The sequence below is a fragment of the Oryzias melastigma genome, linkage group LG8, assembly GCF_002922805.2.
Source record: "Oryzias melastigma strain HK-1 linkage group LG8, ASM292280v2, whole genome shotgun sequence".
Lineage (NCBI taxonomy): Eukaryota > Metazoa > Chordata > Actinopteri > Beloniformes > Adrianichthyidae > Oryzias > Oryzias melastigma.
This window is the reverse complement of record NC_050519.1, coordinates 22,917,896-22,937,062: the sequence shown is the minus strand read 5'-3', so window position 1 is coordinate 22,937,062 and position 19,167 is coordinate 22,917,896. Positions and strand designations below refer to the sequence as shown.

The following is a 19,167-nucleotide window of genomic DNA, read 5'->3' as shown; positions in this document are numbered from 1 at the left end:
CATGTTGATCTGAAAAAGCGGCTCAACTTTTTCCTTCATAATCTACTGGAATTATCATGTTAATGGTTGAAAAGTAACACATTGTTAGATCTTGTGTTTAAGCATCACTGACGACACCTCAGTTGTTAAAGGGTTAACGTGGTAAGCAATGGATAACTGCTCCCCCGGTGGTCATTTGAGAAACTGCACTATTTGCTACATCCTGGCTAGCTTTGAAATAGGGAACAAACAGTGTGGGCATGACTAAAACAAAAAAGATAAATAAATAAAAAACTTTAAATGAAATGTGTTTTGGTCTATCTCCCTCTTGGCAGAAACTTTGCAAATTACTAAAATTGTGTGTTTGTAAAACATCTATAAAAGCAGGGCTTTTTTTGACTTGCTTTGTTTCCATTTACAAACTTTAGTTTTTGTGTTCAAATAACCAGAGATTTTTGTTGTTCTGGGAAACAAAGTCATTTCTAACTGCATGTGTCAGTTCAGCTGGAAGAACAGGATTCTAGATTTCATTGACTTGCTGGGTTCTTAATATTATTCACATAAATGTGACTTTTTGTCTGTTGAACTCTATCAATGGAGCTTTAAAAGTAGGGCTGCCACGATTAGTCAACTAATCGACTATTGAGAAAGTCAACGACTAATTTAATAGTCGATTATATTATATGGAGTCAGAGTGTAGTCAAGTTGAAAGTCATGGCATTCTGCTAGATTTATGGACTATTTTGGAATTATTGAAGTTTTTTAAGCAAATTTGAAGTTTAGCTAATATTTCAGCTAAATGCTAGCTGTTATGGCTTACTTAGGCTTTGATCTGTTCTTTAGGCTAATTTGGCATTTAACTAATATTTTAGCTGGTATTAAGCTTTAGCAATTTTAGTCATCAATTTCAGCATCTTCAGCTGCCAAATTCCGCTTACAGCATTCACACTAGCATTATCACAGGTAATGTTATATATATAATTTTTAGTTTAAATTATGGTTAAGATGTGCGTTTCACATCCAGTTTGACCATGACCCGATTAGTCGACTAATTGGAAAAAATAATTGGTGATTAGTCGACTATTAAAAACTAGTTTGTGGCAGCACTTTTGTAAAAACACCTTGTGTTTACGTTCTTTGATTTACTGTAACTTTTCAATTGTTAACAGGATAAACATAATTTCAGCAGATTCTGAACGACAAGCAGCTTTTCAGTTTGATAAAGATTTTGTGTTTGAGCGTCGCCAGAGACACCTCAGGTGTTAATGGGTTAACGATGTCTAGAATTCACTCAGACACCTGTAATCAGGAAAAAACACACGTGTTCCAAGAAAAAGTTATTTCGAGCAAAAAGATTTTTTCATAGACCTGAGATGAACCTGCAGCTTGAGAAACACAGGTATATGTAATAAAAGACACAAAGAAGAAAACGTTTTTAGGAGGAAAAATTAAAAATCCCATAACATTTATTGTCCAAATGAGAAAAAAGTAGATCAACATGCAACAGGTGAACACAAGCTAAAAAGGCTAAATACAGTAGAAAAAAGGAAGAAAAAAACTGCTAAGCAGCAGACCTGGAACAGCTCGTCCAATCTCCTCCCGCCGCTGATGTCAGTCAGGTCGTAAGACATTAGACTCGTAACACTGATGGACGTTTAAAAAGAATGAATGGTTTTGCTGGGTAATGACGTCTGAATTAAAATACTTGATTAAAATAGCTCTGCCGTTTAGTTAGCTAAACTGTAGTCATTCCAGACCCCTAAAAATGTCAGAAATACTCTGTAAGCAGTGGAAGTTAGGAGCACTAAACCCAAGGGGGCGCTGACTGGAAGTGAACACGGTTGTAACACCTGCACAGACAGCCTTCCTAAACTAACAAATCAGAGACGAGATTGGACGCAGCTCATCCAGATGCACCAACACTACGTGAACTTTGATACAGTATACATAGAAATGCACGGCCGGGGGCACACTGAACACAGAACGTTGGCAAACGAGAGAACCACAGAGGAAATGTTCATCACAGAAACCGGGTCGGTTCAGTACCCCTGTCCAGAAGGTGGCTTCTGCGTGCAAAATGTGGTCAGTTGAACCCTAACGGTCCATGTGAGGAGACAAACAGCAGCCAGGAAGTTCAACAAAACCGTGGAAACGAGCGGCGAGCCCCTCAGCTGAGAGAACGATCGGCTACAGAGGAGAAAACTCAGCTAGCAGCAGAGCACGACTCAGCTGGTTTAAACAGAAGCTGTCAAACATTGGCCAACGGGTTCACATACAGATACGTTCACAGTACGTCGAGTCATCTCCAATGAGGAACAAGTCAAATGTAATTGAGGGAAGACGCTCGTTACATAACACGAGATCAATGAACAAGCTCTCTCTCTCCAATAGGTTCTTTGTAAATCTGGGCTCAACTGCTGCTGGGCGGGCTGTAAGGGTTTTCCAAAAGATGTTCCCACCCGTTCACCCTGGAGGAGGACTGGAAGTTTGTAACACGTTAACTCTCAAATGCCCACTAGCCTGTCTCTTTCAGGTTGGACATCAAAAGGTTAAAGCTCCCCCCAACCCATCAGCTCAGGGGGGACAAACATTCAGAGCTCCTCTGATGCAGAAGGGGGATTCAACAGAAGGCACCAGTTCCCAATCAGCACGTTCTACCTGCTGTCATAGAACAGAAGAGGAACCAATACAGGTGGGAACATCTTTTGAGGGCTTCTAGCAGTGCAGGAAACTAAACAAATGTCGGCTGTTTCTCCCCACACGTGAATGAACAAAGGGTAACTGGAGTGTTGATTTCCTGCACTTCACCTCCACGCTTCCATCGCCTCATTTTTCATCTAGTCTTTCTTGTCCTCTTCTTTCTTCTCCTCCTCTTCTGTGGGGTAGGAGTGCCATGTGAGGCGCTCCTCGTAGAAGGAGATCACCACCTGGGGACACTTCACGTTGGCTTCCTTTGCTGGAACAAGGTCGGCCTCATCAGAGTTTTTCCTGGCAAAAGATTGAAAGAAAACAGTTTTCTAACATCACAACACTCATTTACTTTATTATATATGTTAAAATTAAACCTATACAGTGAACAGCAAACAGAAAAAAGGGAAAATTGTCATTGTCTTTTTAAATGATGATCTCTGAACCTTGGAGCTTTCTATCACAATAGTTTCCATCTAGCTGCTGTTCACATTTGCATGGTCAAATCAGCCGTCACTTGATTGTTTGTCTGAGTTTCATACAATACTAACGGTAAAACCAATAGATTGAATGTATTGGTCACAGCATGTCAAACATTGGAGAATTAGCTAAAAGTCTTTGGTGAATAGGGTTGGGAATCTCAGGGTAACTCACGATACGATTCAGATCTCATAACTCACGATACCGGCAGTATCTCGATATTGCAAATATTGTAATAATTAACGCATTACCGTGGTAATCTACGATATACAACAAATGTGTATTTTTATTTTCTTAAAACCTTTTTTTTTACACAATTTAAAACACAATATGTTAATATAATGCCCTTTTCAACAAATTTAAATTACATTATCAATGAATACTAATGTGTCTTTACAATAATTACATACATTTTAAGGTAAAAAATAAGCAAAGCTCCAGTTAAAAACTAAAATACAGAAATTATAAACTGGCCTTCTCACTTCAAAGAACAAAGTGTGGAAATAAAAATTCCTAATGCTGCATTTTAGTTAATTCGAAATTTTACATCAGATCATTTATTATTATTGAGGCATAATATTAATGTTCAGCCTGTACATTGATGATTGTTTTTACAGTACTGGTATCCATATTCACTTTTCCTCCTTTTATTCAAATTTCCTGCACTTTTCTTTGATACTCAACTCTTTAGTCATGTGCTCCACATGTGTACCGCTGGCATAAACACCGACGGTCTGGACAGGTTACTGCTGTTCCTGCCCTCACAAATCCATGTTATGTTACATTAAACAGATCGCTGTCTGTGTCTACTTTAGAAAGATACAGACACAGCTTGGACCTTTTTGCTCGTGGTCGTTCAGAATCAGGGCGGGGCTGCTCAGCTCAAAAAGCCACGCCCCCTCTGGAGAGATTTGGGAAACAGAAGCTTCAGATCAACATGAAAAATGTTTTTTAATACATTTAGATTGTGAAATTTTGGTTAAAAACTTCATAACCATAATTAAAAACCCTACTGGGAACGTTTTTTAAATAAAAAAATTGCCATGGGGACTTTAAAAGCACAGAGCTGAAAGTAACAGACTTGAATACTGCTAATGACCACTCTGTTTTACTGTGAAAGCTTGACTGAAGAACTCACCATTTCATGAGGAACATGAGTTCTCCGCTCGAGTCCGTGGCCCCGATGATCCTCTCAGGCTGCAGTCCTCGGCCAAACCCTCTGGCTTTCTCCCCCTAAGAAGGTTCAAGAGCATCGTGTCATTATTGAAGAAAGCACGATTAAGTTCTGAGATCTTTTCACAAACTACACAAGAGTCTTGTTCCCTGTGAACTTGTTCCCTCACCTCCTCCTTCTTCCTCTTGCTTCCCCGCTCCTCTGCGTCTCCGCTGCCCTCGCTGGTGGCTTTCCTTTTGCCTTCTTTCTTTTTCTCTTCCTTCTCTTTGTGTTTCTGCATGTACTCTGCAATAAGGTCAGGACAGTCCAGGTTCTCCTCTGGCTCCCATGTGTTATCCTCTCTGGAAATAAAATCATTTAAGACAAGTTTTACTCCATTTTCTTATGATTACATTTTTTTTAAATTTGAGCCAAGATTTTATTGCAGAATCTGTTTATTCCAAAGAATACAGCAGTAATGCTGGAAATGTTCTGCTCTTTACAGATGACTTCATAAAGGAGACACAAAACGGTTTAGATCGCACACTTACTCAGAAAAACCTTTCCACTTCAGCAGAAACTCTACTTTTCCTTTCACCACCCGGCGGTCCAGAACCTTTTCCACCACATACTCCTCCTCTTCCTCCTCCTCTGCTGGTGCCGCAGGAGCTGCAGGCGCAGCTGCAGGCGCTTCAGCCACTGGAGCCTCTGCTGCAGGTGTCTGCTGCTGCTCTTCTTCTTCCATCTTCTTGCCCTTCTTTGCTAATACGGCTGCCAGTTTGCTGTCTTCAGAAGATTCTATGAAGATGCAAAGGTGAAGTTGGGTCAATAAAAAAACTAATCTGGTAACCTTTTTATGTGACGTCACACGATCGGCTCCTTCCCCAGTAGGGCTGCCACGAGTCGACTAATCGACTATTAAAATAGTCGACGACTAATTAAATAGTCGATAAGTCGTTACTTTATATTATATGGAGTCAGAGTGTAGTAAAGTTGAAAGTTGCATTGGAATTCTGCTAGCTTTTTGGACTATTTTGGCATTTATTAAGGTTTTTAAGGCTTTTAACGAGTTTAGCCAATATTTCAGCTGCATGCTGGCTATTTTGGCTAATTTAGGCTTTGTACAGTTTTTTAGGCTAATTTGGCATTTAGCTAATATTTTAGCTGGTTATCAGCTTCAGCAATTTAAGCCACTGGCTATAGCGTTTTTAACTATCATTTTCAGCATCTTCAGTGACCAAATTCAGCTTACAGCATTCACACGAGCATTATCACAGGTAATGTTATATATCTGGTTAGTTTAAAGCTAATGATGGTTAAGATGTGTGTTTTACATCCAGTGTGTGCACGACCTGATTAGTCGACTAATCTGAAAAAAATAATTGGTGATAAGTCAACTACTAAAGTAATTGTTTGTTGCAGCACTATTTCCCAGAGTGTGTAAAATCCTTTCTGGTTACTGGGAAAAAAATAATTTAATGCAACCTTTGGAGCAGCTTCCCAAATTCAAAAGGAAGATAAAAACAAGTTGTGGATCTGTGTTTTTTTTTAAATCCCAATCAAAGTTGGACAAAGGTTACAAGTATTTCAATGAATACTTGTTTGATTAAAAGGTAAGTAAAGAGAGCTGGGACAAAATATTGGTATGGTGAACTATTGCAACATTTCAACTCACGAATAATTAACGGCCCTCTCGCTCCCTGAATCGATTTCTTAAAAAAATACCAAAAAAGTCATCCAGGGGCGCTTCACATGAGCATGACAGTGAAGTGTAAGTATGCCGTTCGCAAACCATCATCAGTTTTTACCAGACCAATAAGCTTTTAGCCTAACTTTTTTATCCAGCTACATTGCAAACACAGCAAACACGGCCCTTTCCTGCAGAGGAGGGGCTCCTCTCCCGGGAGCAAAGGGGTCCTAGCTGTGTCTGTATCTTTCTAAAGTAGATGCAGACAGTGAGCTGTTTCTAACAAAAACGTGGATTGTAGGGGCAGTAACCTGTACAAAAACCGCAATAAAATACATCAGACTAGCAGAGAAGTGCGCAGCGTCTGAACGTCTAAGTGAGACGTCTAGTGGTGTTAGTGATCCAACGGGCGTGTATGCTAGTGGTACACAGGTGGAGCATGTGACTGAAATGTTGATTATCAAAGAAAAGTGCAGGGAGCATTAATAAAAGGAGGGTGAAGTGAATATGGATAAAGGTACTGTAGAATAATGAACAATAAACACTGATCAACAGGCTGAACGTTGATATTGTACCTCATTAATAATAAATTACATGACAAAATATAAAATTAATTAAAATGCCTCATTATGAATTTTTATTTAAACATTTGTTTGTGCTTTCAAGTGAGAAGGTAATTTTATATAGTCTACATTTTGGAGTGTTGTTTATTTTTCTTCCTTAAAATATATATTATTGTAAAGACAAATTCATATTAATTGTTGATTGTATTTTAATGTTGGAAAGGGCGTTAAACATATTGTGTTTTAAAAGTAAAACAAGTTTTTGAAGAAAATAAAAATATACACTGTCTGGCCAAAAAAAAGGGTCGTACACTTTCATTGGACCGCCTTTAGCTTTGATCACGGCACACATTCGCTGTGGCATTGTTTCGATAAGCTTCTGCAATGTCACAAGAGTAGGCACTAGGCATGATGGGTCTATCACGTCACCTGCCTCTCTTCTTACCCTGATGCGCCCATCACTCTGAAACAGGGTAAATCTGGACTCATCAGACCACATGACCTTCGTCTACTGCTTAAGAATCCAATGTTTATGCTCCCTGGCAAACTGGAGCCTTTTTTCCAGCTGATAGATAACCGTCCATGCAGTGATTAACCAATAGGAGGCTCGTACCTATTTGCTTAGTTAAATCCAGGTGGCGACTTCTTTTTTTTTTTGCCAGGCAGTGTATATTTGTTTTAAAAATAGTTATACATCATAGATTGATGATTATTGCAAAGGTATCGTGGGCCATGTATTGTGAATCACATCGTATTGTGAGTTACCCTGAGATTCCCAGCCCTATAAGTACATAAAAGTATTCCTTTTTATCCCAACAATAATAATGACTTTCTGAAGTGGGTCAAAATAGTACAGTTTCAGCATGTTCATGTCATACATTTTAAAGCTAAATTAATTGCTGTTGTATTATTTTCTAACATTGTTTCTTTTGTCATTGCTGATAACTGTGCCAGTCTAAAAACAGTCAAAGGTAAGGCAACAGTAAGAGGTCATAGGTCAATGAAGAAAATGCACATTTGGAGATTTTATTAAAAGAAAATATGGGAACAAAATTCAATCTTGAAAACCACAAATTAGAGTATTTGGATTTTCTCAAAGCAATTTATCAACAACTTTAAGGGAAAAAAGTATGCATATTAATAAATATTTAACAAGATTTATCTGTATCATCACTTGAAATTGTGTAAAAGGCACATTGACTTTTTCTTTTAAATACTAAATGTTAGTTTAGTTGACGGTTCAGTGTTGTTTCGAAAGTAATGTTTTCCACAGTTAAGAAAAATCTGAATTTTCCAGGACCACCTCCACATCCCTTATCCCCTTGCCAGTGGAGAAAAACTAAAAGACGACTGGAATTGTAACTTGTGGTTTGGGTTCAAAGATCTGTTTTAACGTTTTAAAAATGTAGTTTTAGAGTGTTCAATAAATGTTGATCCTGATTGGCCCGGGACCTTAGGTGTGTTTGGGATGTTGACCCCCTGTGGGATTGAGTTCGACGCCCCTGAGCTACGGGGATCATCTTTAACCAATGTCCCTGTTGTAGCATCACAGACCTGACGACCCGCCCCCGCGGGAGCGCGCACACGCAGCATCTCCTTCGGTGTTCTGCCGTGCGGATCATCGTTAGAATGGACGGCCAGCCTTTGTTGTTTTCCTTTTCTACTTTTTAGTTAAAAGTTTAACTCAATATAAAAAGCACGCTTTCTCGTGTGGCATTTCTTTGTTTGTTAGCTCAAACAGTTGCTAAAAAATCAGTATACACGTTGGTATTTAAGTAAAAGTTAAGACCACGTGAGCTTCTTGAGCTCGCGGTGGGAGGGTCCGTGTCTGAAGCACGTTCACTCGTGAGCACAGCAGCTCCGAACACAATAACAAATGAATGCATGCACCGTCTCTCCCGCGCAGATCACCCACAACACCGCAACTCAGACATTTTGGTTCTCCAGAACTTCTGGACCGGAGCTCAGGCGGGGGAGGGGGAGAACCGCCCTCCATGTTTCCAGAATCTCCATCAGAGTGACTTATTCGCGACAAGCACACCACGTGCATATCTTTCTTAAGACGCGCGTGCTCATTAAAATTCGCCTCTCCGTGCTGCATCAGCACATTAGTTACCGAACAGCAACAATCAGCGCGTGGTCATTCTCATCCCACGGGGGCACAAGTTGCAGGTCTCGAGCGTTAAACTAGCTTAAAAACATGTTAAAATATGCAAACCCTGTTAAGTAAATCAAACAAACCAAGTTTCTGTGACCATAAAGCATGTCAGGGATTATGATTAACCACAGAAAAGCCATGTGGGCCGCCGCCGTATTCCAGAGGACAACATGGCGCATTTGCCTCAAAAAAATTAGCCTTACCTCCACGGAGAAACTCGGCGCGCTAACAGCAGGCCCGAGCGTCTGTCGACGAACAACAGCAGGCTGGGGAGGCCGACCGAGCGCAGGCAGCGGGACGCAGGACTCCGGAGGCTCAGCGGCGGGCTTCACGGCAGTTCTTCCCTGCAGACGAGTCACACAAAAGCCTCGGCCACGGCGCTAGCAAGCACAACCAGCCCCGCTCTGCCCGCCAACAGCACCACCGGATGTTACGTCACAACATCCAAACGACCCGGCCAGGAATTTTCTACTAAATCAGGGGTGTAGATTAGAAATCAATCGCACAAGGGACCAAAATCCAAAACACACCTTAGGTCCCGGGCTGAACAGGATAAAAATTATTGAACACTAAAACTACATTTTTAAAACTTTAAACTGTAACTTTTCAACATAATTATGAACTAGATAAATAGCATTACTGAATTTGGCCGCTGAAGATGCTAGTGATGATAACGTGGAAATCATGCAGACACAGCGGCCTTCGAGGACTTGTCTATCCCTGGTTTAGGCAGTAGCGGGAAGGGCCTTCTCTAGGGGCCCACGCTGGGTTCAGCTCATCACATCTCTGGGAAACAAACCCTGGTTTCTCATGCACCAGTCCATGCAATCAGCTGAGCCATCCAACTGCTACAAGCAAACGAACACATGCAGATTAATTTAATCTTTTAATGTTTGAAGCCCCTTTCAAACCACCCAAGGACACTTTATAGTAAAAGGGCATTAAAATAATAAAAATTGTACACATAAAAGCAAGGCACAATAAAATCAACAGACAGAAAATTGGATCCTGTATCAAAGTGCAAAAGTAGATTTAAACAGGTGATTTTTAGTCTGGATTTGAATAAGGGAAGAAAATTAACATTACAGAGGTCAGGGGGAAGAGGGTTCAAGAGCTTGGGTGCCGAGCGGCTGAAGGCTCGGCTCCCTATGGTAACCAGACGAGCAGGGGGAGCGGTGAGCTGGAGAGAAGCAGAGGACCGGAGAGTGGGAGGGAGTGTGACCATGGGGAAGATCTGCGAGGTAGGGAGGAGCTAGGTTCTGAAGGGATTTAAAAGTGAGAAGGAGCTTGAACTGGATTCTGAATTTAATCGGTGGACAGTGTTGACGTGTGAGTGTAGAGGACGGGGTGATACGGTGAAATGAGGGAAACAATGGAATGGGAGCATTGGAAACAATGTGGGCAGCTGAGTTCTGGACCAGTTGGAGTTTATTGAGAGTTTTGTTTGGTAGACCAGAAAGAAGTGAACTGCAGTAATCTAGACGTGAAGTGACCAGACTGTGAACTGAGATTGAGGTGGAGTGAACGGTGAAAGCGGGGCGCAGACGGTTAATGTTACAAAGATGGAAATAGGCAGACTGAGTGATGCTATTGATGTGAGAGTGGAAAGATAGTGTACAGTCAAGGACGACACCCAGACTCTATACCTGAGGGGATGGGGAAACCAGGGACGAGTCAATGGGGAGAGTTAAACCTGGAACTTTAGTGAGCGTGGATTTGGAGCCTATGAGAAGTAATTCAGTTTTGTCACTATTGAGTTTGAGGAAGTTTAGTGTGAAAAAAATTCTATTTCACATAGGCATGAGGAGAGGGATGGGGGGGATCAGACTTACTGGACAAATAGAGGTGAGTCATCGGCAAAACAATGAAAACTGATATTGAATTTGAGGAAAATATTGCCATGAGGTAAGAGGTAAGAAGTGGACCGAGAACAGAACCTTGTGGAGCACCAGAGGAGACGGTTGAGGGCTGGGATTGGAATGATTTGAGTTGAATGAACTGAGTTCGGGCTGAAAAATAGGATTAGAGCCAGTGGAGGAGGGGGGAAGGGATACCAAGAGAGGAAAGTCTATGGAGGAGGGTGGAAGTGAGAAATGGTATCAAACGCTGATCTCAGATCAAGGAGGATGAAGATGGTGAGGAGTCCAGAATCAACTAGCAGGAGAAGGTCGTTAGTGATTTTAACGAGCGGTTTCTGGGAGGGGCAGAAACCAGACTGAAAGGGTTCAAAGAAACTATTTTGCTGGAGGTGTTGATGGAGTTGGGAGGCAACTACTAGATTATGAATTCAGTAAGATAGATGATTACAACAAAGATGGGTAAGTCATAGTATAAGAGGGTCAGTGAGAAGACTAAATCAAAGATGACATGTAATCTATTGTAATCTCACATTAAACCAGGGGTCGGCAACCTTTAACAGTATAAGAGCCATTTCAGCTCGTTTTCTACTGATTAAACCCTAAATGGAACCGAATAGCCTTTAAGAAATTTGAATTTGCATTCTTTGTTTGTCTATTATTATGTCTATTTTTGGCACAAACAAAAGCAAAAAGATGATTATTTCCCTCACGCACAGGCGTTCATCGTCACTCTCCACGTCATCAAATAGTATACATTGGGAGCCAATAGCTGGAGCACTCACTTTCCTCACAGCCAATCACAGTCTAACTTCTACCTTTAAATACAGTAGAGTTTGTTTTCTTCTGCATTCCAGACATTGCTCCGGCCCTCCTCCACCCCGTTCTCCTCCGTGTTCTCCTCCTGGCTCTTTGATCAGCGCAGTCCTGCCTTACCTCCATCAGCGTCTGGGCTCTGGGTCTCTTAGCTGGTCCAAGAGTTGCTCCGGCTTCCTCTCCCTCTTGTGCAGTTCCGCTTGAGGAGGGATCTCTTTCACTTGGCCCAAAGTGTTCATCAGCAAGCAAGAGTTCTTGAGCCCAGAGCCCAACCGCCAAAAGACTCTTATTCACGCTTCACAAATAACTTCACAATTAATCTTTCAGTTCCACTTTTGAGTTCTCTCCTTATTGAAATACTGTTTTTAGCATACATTAAAAATTAAGTTTCTTTCTAAGACATAGTTTCTGCAGAAGCTCATAGAAATTCATCTCTGATTCATAAGCACTACTGTTGGCATTTCCCATCATCCCTTTCTACAAGCTCACCCTCTAGCTTACAGCCCCTCACACCCCCAAGATAAAAGCATCGGTGCAACAAAAACGTTGATCAATATCATAGCTGTCCAGTCGTACAGTTCTGATCCAGATTCCAGCTAAAACGAGGAAAACAAAGACGTTCATGGATCTGTGTGTCTGCAAGTGGATAATCAGAATGGAGTGGAGCCTTTTTACGTCACAAATAAAACAACTCTTTTGTCTGCTCCTGATTCACAATGATTTAATAAAGAAATACCCAGAAACTTAGTTTTAATCTATAATATATGTCCTCTCTTCATCATGAGAAAAATGCTACAAGAACATGTTATAAACACTAAATATGATATTTCCCCCCCAGAGTGAGTCTTTGCGGTCAGAGCTCTCTTGCTGCCATCTTGTTGAACCCTTTCATGATCATAGAAACTTGTACAATTGCTCCATCTACTGGACTCTGATTGCTAGTGCAAATTCTGTCCAGACTGAAAGCTTAACTTGAGAACCACACTATTCTTTAGTCTGTGTTTTAATGATTAATGAATGGTTTATTGTTTAGGCCTTTTTCTTTAAAAGGAAACATACATTAGACATACTTTAGACTTGAACAATTGGAACAGAGTGAAGAAAAATAATTCTTATATTAATCCATTGATTGCTGAATTGATTTGTCCAATCAAATCGACCTGTCTGAGGTAATTTGTTAATAGAATAGAATCTAATCGAACTATGCCATTAGAAATCGTTTCAAAATGAGATAAATCAATAATTTAGACTTAGAAAAACACCATTTGGATTGAGGTACAGTAGGTTTATTTTACTATAGCGTAAAAACGACCATCACAGCAGACACACAGGTGATGCAGCAGAAACTGATCAACCATCATTCCAGTCTAATGTGTGGAAACACTTTGAATTGATCAGTCATGTGACCATACAGAATGTTCTTATAATGATTATTCTGATGTGGAAAAACAACAGTGGACTGAACTTTATCAAACTAAAATGTGAATGGATCTGACATTCATTCTTGTTCACTAGTTTGTTTGTACACATATTTAACTTGATTATTATTTAATTGAATATCTTGAAGAAATAAAAGAAATGTGGAAAACTTCAGCTGCACTGTTCAATACCAGGTATTTATCTCTGAGTCAGTGATCCTGGTATCTTCAGGACAGGGGCATCAAACTCAATCACACAAGGGGCCTAAATCCAAAACACACCTTAGACTGCGGGCTGAACAGGATAAACATTTTCTAAACAGTATAAAATTACATTTTTAAAACTTTAAAACCGTAACTTTTTAACATAATTATGAATAATAAAAAGGGAGGAATATTATTTCAGAATAAATCAACTTAAACTTTAAATAACCTTCAATATTTAACTCTCCATAAAAATATATTTTGTAAAAAATTATACAGGTTCAAAATAAACGCAAGATAACATCGGGGCATTAATGAGAATAAAATAAAATGATCTGGAGGGCCAGATCTGGCCCCCGGGCATTGACTTTGACACATATGCTAGGGAGTGACTTCCACACATTGACTGTAAAAATAATTATTCTTATATACAGTCTATGCTTCCACAGCTAGAGGTAAGTGAGAAGACTGTTACATTCAGAGTTTGTGTGTTAGTTTGTGCAAAAGATGATCGTTTCTCACTGACTGTGTTACACTGCCATCTGCTGGTCATTTCTAGCTAACGCAGAAACTATTCATTTGTCCATTGAGGCTGAAGAGACTGGATTTTTACCAGCATTTCTACTTTACATTCAGGTTTCTAATCGTCGTGTGCACGTGTGTGCATGCATGAATATGAGGAGTTATCATGAAGCATTCTTTCCTCATGATGTCAGAAGCACAGCGTTCATCGTTCTCTGTACAGAAGCGGCTGCAGGTATCAGGGTGTCATGCTCATCCTGGGGTCACAGAATTATGAATGCAATCATCTTCATCTTTTCATCATCATCATCTATGACTGAGACATGACGTCTGTGCTGCTTGATTCCTTAGTTCTGTCTGCATGCTAAACTGAATCAGAAAAGGACCTATGTGAGCACGTCATTGAAATAGTTTTAAATGGTCTTAAATGTTTTAAACTTGATATTAGTCATTTATATGCATCAATATTAATGTTGATCTTTTAACTACATCTAACAAATCTCTTTTGCCCCCAGCCTGTCATTTTATGAGTTCAGTTATGGTGTGAATTCACACGATGAAGATTTCATCAATCTTCATATCAAAACGTTCATCTCGTTCAGAACATTACTGCTTGCATTTTTGGTTTGTATAAACTTTATCGTTTTTGAAATATTGACCAAAGTATCCCCATAGGAAATTAAGGAGAACGTTTTCAAATTTCAACCTTTTAAGTAGATTAGCAACAAGCCTTTAAATAAATTTATGAGATATGTTTTCATCTTTTAGAGTCATTTTCCAAAGTTTATCTAATATTTTAGCAACATGCTAACGGTTTTAGCTACTTTGTTATCTACTTAGGTTTTTATAGGTTAAATTTAGAGTTTAACTTCTATTTTAGTAACATGCTATCTTTTATGACTGATTTAGTTTTTTAAGGAATTTTAGGCTATTTTAAAGTTTAGCTAGACTTTAAGCAACAGGCTAGCTTTTGGGGACTAATTTAGAGTTTAGCTTATATTGAGGCAAGGCACTAAATATTTTTGTAAAATTAGCATGTATAGGAGATCTTTAAGCAATTTCACTACAAACTTTAGGTCAATTTCAGCACAATTTTATGGTTCTTAAATTACATTTCCAGTCTTTTAGCAAATTTTACATTTTGCACATAGCTTTTGCATTTTCAGCAAATCCCTTCAGCAATTAAAGTAAATTGTGTCACAATTTTCAGAAATTATTTTTAGCATCTTTAGCAAATATTTTCAGCAAAAAACATTCACACTATATCATTATTGTAGGAAATGAAACTTTTCTAATTTTATCAGTAATGCAACAAATCCAATATAATAATATAATAATACATGGTCGGCTTTCGCTTTATTTCAGGGTTTTTACTGTAGCTCTAATAGAAAAATCTTTAACAAAAACAGGTCATTTTAAATAAGCATATAATTTAAAAAACTTTAGTTTTTTCTAATTATTGTTGTTTTTTTTAGAATTTAAGTAAATTAATTATTAAAAATAATGTTTTAAAAATGCAAAAACATTTCTATATTCTCAGGGGAATAAAAGAAATATGTTATACATATTTTTTTGAATTGACCATAAATTATACAATCTATTTTTTGACGTTTCCCTTCTGTTTGTTTCATATTAATCTCCCTCAGACAGATTGTTCACTTCAGTGGTTTCTATTGCAGTTCCACTTTCCACCGCCAGGTGGTGCGTGGACGCCGCTGAGCGTTTCTGCCGCGCGGCGCTGAGAGCCACAGTTGCACCATTAACGCCAGCTTTTACTGTGAGGAAGGAAACGCATGTGCGTGTCCTGACAGTCTGCGTGATGGACGGCGTGAGCAGCATGCTGCACGCGGGAAGGAAGGCTGCGGGACTCCACAGCTGCTGGATGCGCCGCCGCACAAACACAGAGGAGACAAACAAACAAACAAACACGAGCAGGAGCGGCTTTTTCCTTTTTCAGAAACACATAAAATCCTTTTCCTTTATGAAGATGATAACAGCTGAAGAAACATCAAGGCGTCACGTCAAAGGGAATTTTCTCTCGTGCAGTTTTTATTTACTCCATTTTATTTAAACAAGAAAAAAACGAAACACATTTGATAATTTTTCAGTTTCCAATAAAAATGACCGTGCTTTCCAACCAACAAAAATATCATTACGGAAACATAAACACATGATCTAAGCATTGATAACATCCAAATCTATAATCCGTGTTTGATGAACGTGTAAATATTTTTTAGAATTGTGCTCGAGAGTTTTTGAGTTTGTGGCCTCACACAGACATGTTTATATTTCTACTTTCCTATTTCTGGATTTTCACTTAATTACAATAAAAAGCAAACACATACATTTTTTGGAGTTAAACAATTATACGCACACGCACGCGTTCATTTCACCGCACGCACACGCACGCGTTCATTTCACCGCAGCTGCAATAAATTTAAGGAAGTTATTGATGAATTTCTGCTCAGACTAAAGTTAGATTATGCCAATACATTTGATTTATATTTAATTTAAATGGTTAAAAATAAAACGTATTTTAACTCTGTCTTCAACTCAGAAATATTCTTACATTTTTTATGTCTTTTCATTTTATCAAAAATAAATGATTACAAAAAAATAATAATTTGGTTTATTTAAAATAAATAGCTTTTATTTCATTTTGATTTTTAAATAATTATTTTGAATGAAAAAGGATTCTATTTTAATAAAGTTAGCAGTTGTTTTATTGTCCATTATTATTATGATTTTATTTCTGTTTAAATTAAATTTACTTTAAAAAAGTATTTTAGTAACAGAAATATTGACATTATGTTGAAATTATTTCTTTTTTACTAGAATAAACTGGACTTTTCCTGTTAAATAAATGGGATTCTGATGAAAACAGTTCATTTCTTTGTTGTGCTGATGGTTCATCCCTTCAGTGTGTTTATCAAAAACTGAACGTCTCTCCTGCCTCTCCAGCCGGAGCTTCCCGTCTCCAGAAGCTCCATGGCCGTGCACGATGGACCTTCCTCCTCCTGCCTTGATTCTTTCCAGAATCAAGGTGAGAAAAACAACTTCAAACAGGAGTCATGATGGAAATTCCACCGTCCCATAGAGACAAGACCCCAAACATGTGTAATAAATAAACATCTGTCCTTAAGCTTTCCTCTCTGCTGGTTTAAAGCTCTCGACCTGCTCCTCCGTCTGACAAGAGCAAAAGCTGCAGAGGCTGATGGGAAAAGATCCAGGAGGAGGACAGGAAGAAGGCCGCAGATGGTTTTAAAGACGCCTCCTTCCTGCTCCTCACAGATGTGAGGCAGAAATGTTCCTGCAGAGGAGACACAAAGAGCCTCAAACTGGAAGTTATGTTGTAATTGCAGCTCTGCGATCACCCACATCATTTAGCATCTCAGAATCCCCATCTGCTGAATGTTACTTACATCTGTGGAGGAACGAACGTCACAGATCAGTAATCCCTTCAGGGAGGACGGAAAACGTCAGGCGACAGCTTTTTACCTTTGGAATGCAAAATGAATTCTTTTTTTGTTTTACTGTTTTGGTTTTAGTTGTGTGATTGCTTAATAAGTATGAGACTTGTTCAGGACATTACTGCTTGTATTTTTGGTATTCATAAACTTTATAGTGTTTGAAATATTGAGCTGAATATGGAAATGAATTAGAAAGACTTCAAATTTCAATTTTTAAGTAGATTAGCAACAAACATTAAAATATATTCATGAGCTATGTTGAGTTTTTTTTGGTTAATTTAGCTAAAATTTTAGCAACAAGCTAAAAAAATGTAACAATTTAGTTTACTGATGAATTTTATGCTATTTTGGAGTTTAGCTAATATTTTAGCTACATGCTAAAGTTTTTGGCTAATTTGTTATCTACGGAGGTTTTTCAGGCTAACTTAGGGTTTAGCTTCTATTTTAGCAACAGGTTAATGTTTTTGACTGATTTAGTTTACTGAGACATTCTAGGCAGTTTTGGAGTTAACCTCGCACTTAAGCAACAAGCTAGCTCTTTTTTCAATTTTGAGTTAACTACCATTTTAGCAACATACTAACGTTTTGGGATAATTTGGTTTACTGAGGAATTTTAGGCCATTTTAGAGTTTATTTAATCAACAAGCTATCTTTTTTTTTTAGGTAATTTGGCATCTGCTGAGGTTTTCTGGGCTAATTTGGAGCTTAAGTCATTTTTAGGCAACACATTAGATATTTTTTCATGATCGGCATGTATGAGGGATATTTAAGCAATTTTATTAAAAAAATTCCAGAAATTTAGAGCAACTTCAGCGCTCTGTCATAGTTCTTTCATGAAATTTCCAGTCTTTTAGCAAATTTAACATTTTGCAAATAGCTTTTGCATTTTCAGCGAATCTCTTAAGCAAATAAAGTAAATTGTGTCCCCATTTCCATTTTCTACTTTCAGCAAAAACATTTACTAGTATTATTGCAGGTAATGCAACTTTTCTAGTTATTTTTATGCTTATATTTGATCTATTAGTGTTCTTGGTGTTGTATTGTACACAGTTTGGGTGTGTTAAAGCGCTCTATAAATAAAGTTGATTTGATTAATTTAAGAAACACATTTTAAGGTGCTGTGACTCACAAACGTAGATATTTTTTGACTAACCTGACAGCAGCTCTGATCTCTGCTGATCCTCTTTCTGCACAGCCTCCCTGTTTGTGAAGCCAACAAACTTCATCACAATAAAAGCATTTAAAGTTCTAACAGTCAGAAAATATCAAAATGATATTACATTCTATTTATGAGGCACCTCAAGATCACAGTGTGCTAAAAGAATAAAAATGCGACAGAACATAACAAAAACAACACAAAGCGACGTGGGAGTCGTGTCGGCAAACATCATCCGAGGAGACAAAAACACAACCAGGAATTCTTTTAGACATCTTTTTCTGATTCTCACAAACGGTTCACAGAGAGATGCTTTATGAGCTCCAGGTCTCCTTAACAGTCTGTGTTGCCATGGTAACAGCTCAGAGCTGTGCAGAGGTGCACCTGTCTGTTTATCTGGAGAAACCTTTAGCCTGACGAACAGGCTAACGTGATTATGAGGATTTGTGTTTTCCCTCCTTTCACCTCCTCCTTCTCCTCCTGTTTTTGTCTGAAAGTCTCCTCTCCTCCTCCAGCTCGGTTCAGATTCGATCTGGCCTAACTCTGTGCTCTCTCTGAACTCCGGGAGGTGTTCCTCTGACACACACACACCCAGCTCTGAGCGTGGCAGCCCGCTGCGCCGCACGCCCCCAGGGTGCGAGCGTGATGGAGAGCGGGAAGAGGGTCGTTGCCCTGCTGGTGAACCCTCTCTGTGTCTGCTCGCCTCCTCCATCTCTCTGTCGCCTGATGGAAACGCTGCAGCGGCTGCAGACCTGGAGCCACCATTCTCATTCCCAAAACATCCATATTTAAGCAACTTCAGGAATAAATAAAAACACCGGCGCAGAGAAGGCGACGTTCTTTGTTTTCGGTTTCTGTGTTGATGATCTAATTAGAGAGAAAAATGTTTCCAGCAGCACAATTAGACTTTCAGCTGTGAAAAGGCAAATGATTCTGAATACAGGCGTGCTGAACGCCAAACAAACCAAAGCTGAGCTAGTGAGGGGCATGCTCTCCCAAAACACCTCAGGACTATCA

General features: G+C 39.1%; 1 protein-coding gene across 1 annotated transcript; it reads right to left on the bottom strand.

Annotated features, from left to right (window-relative positions):
* Positions 1 to 1,411: 1,411 nt before the first annotated feature.
* Positions 1,412 to 9,146, bottom strand: cbx1a (chromobox homolog 1a (HP1 beta homolog Drosophila)). Its single transcript, XM_024272320.2, has 5 exons — positions 8,912 to 9,146; positions 4,852 to 5,098; positions 4,491 to 4,662; positions 4,286 to 4,380; positions 1,412 to 2,967 (listed from the first exon to the last, which is right to left on the bottom strand). Exons 2-5 carry the CDS (start codon positions 5,043 to 5,045, stop codon positions 2,817 to 2,819), a joined length of 612 nt encoding a protein of 203 aa, XP_024128088.1. The 5' UTR covers positions 5,046 to 5,098; positions 8,912 to 9,146; the 3' UTR covers positions 1,412 to 2,816.
* Between the last annotated feature and the right edge of the window lie 10,021 nt (positions 9,147 to 19,167).

Excerpts from the sequence above, each read along its gene's own strand:
- cbx1a (XM_024272320.2), bottom strand. The coding sequence starts at position 5,045 with ATGGAAGAAGAAGAGCAGCAGCAGACACCTGCAGCAGAGGCTCCAGTG. Across the intron at positions 4,663-4,851 it reads AAGTGGAAAGGTTTTTCTGA|AGAGGATAACACATGGGAGC; the intron begins GTAAGTGTGCGA and ends TTTTATTTCCAG. Across the intron at positions 4,381-4,490 it reads GCAAGAGGAAGAAGGAGGAG|GGGGAGAAAGCCAGAGGGTT; the intron begins GTGAGGGAACAA and ends GAACCTTCTTAG.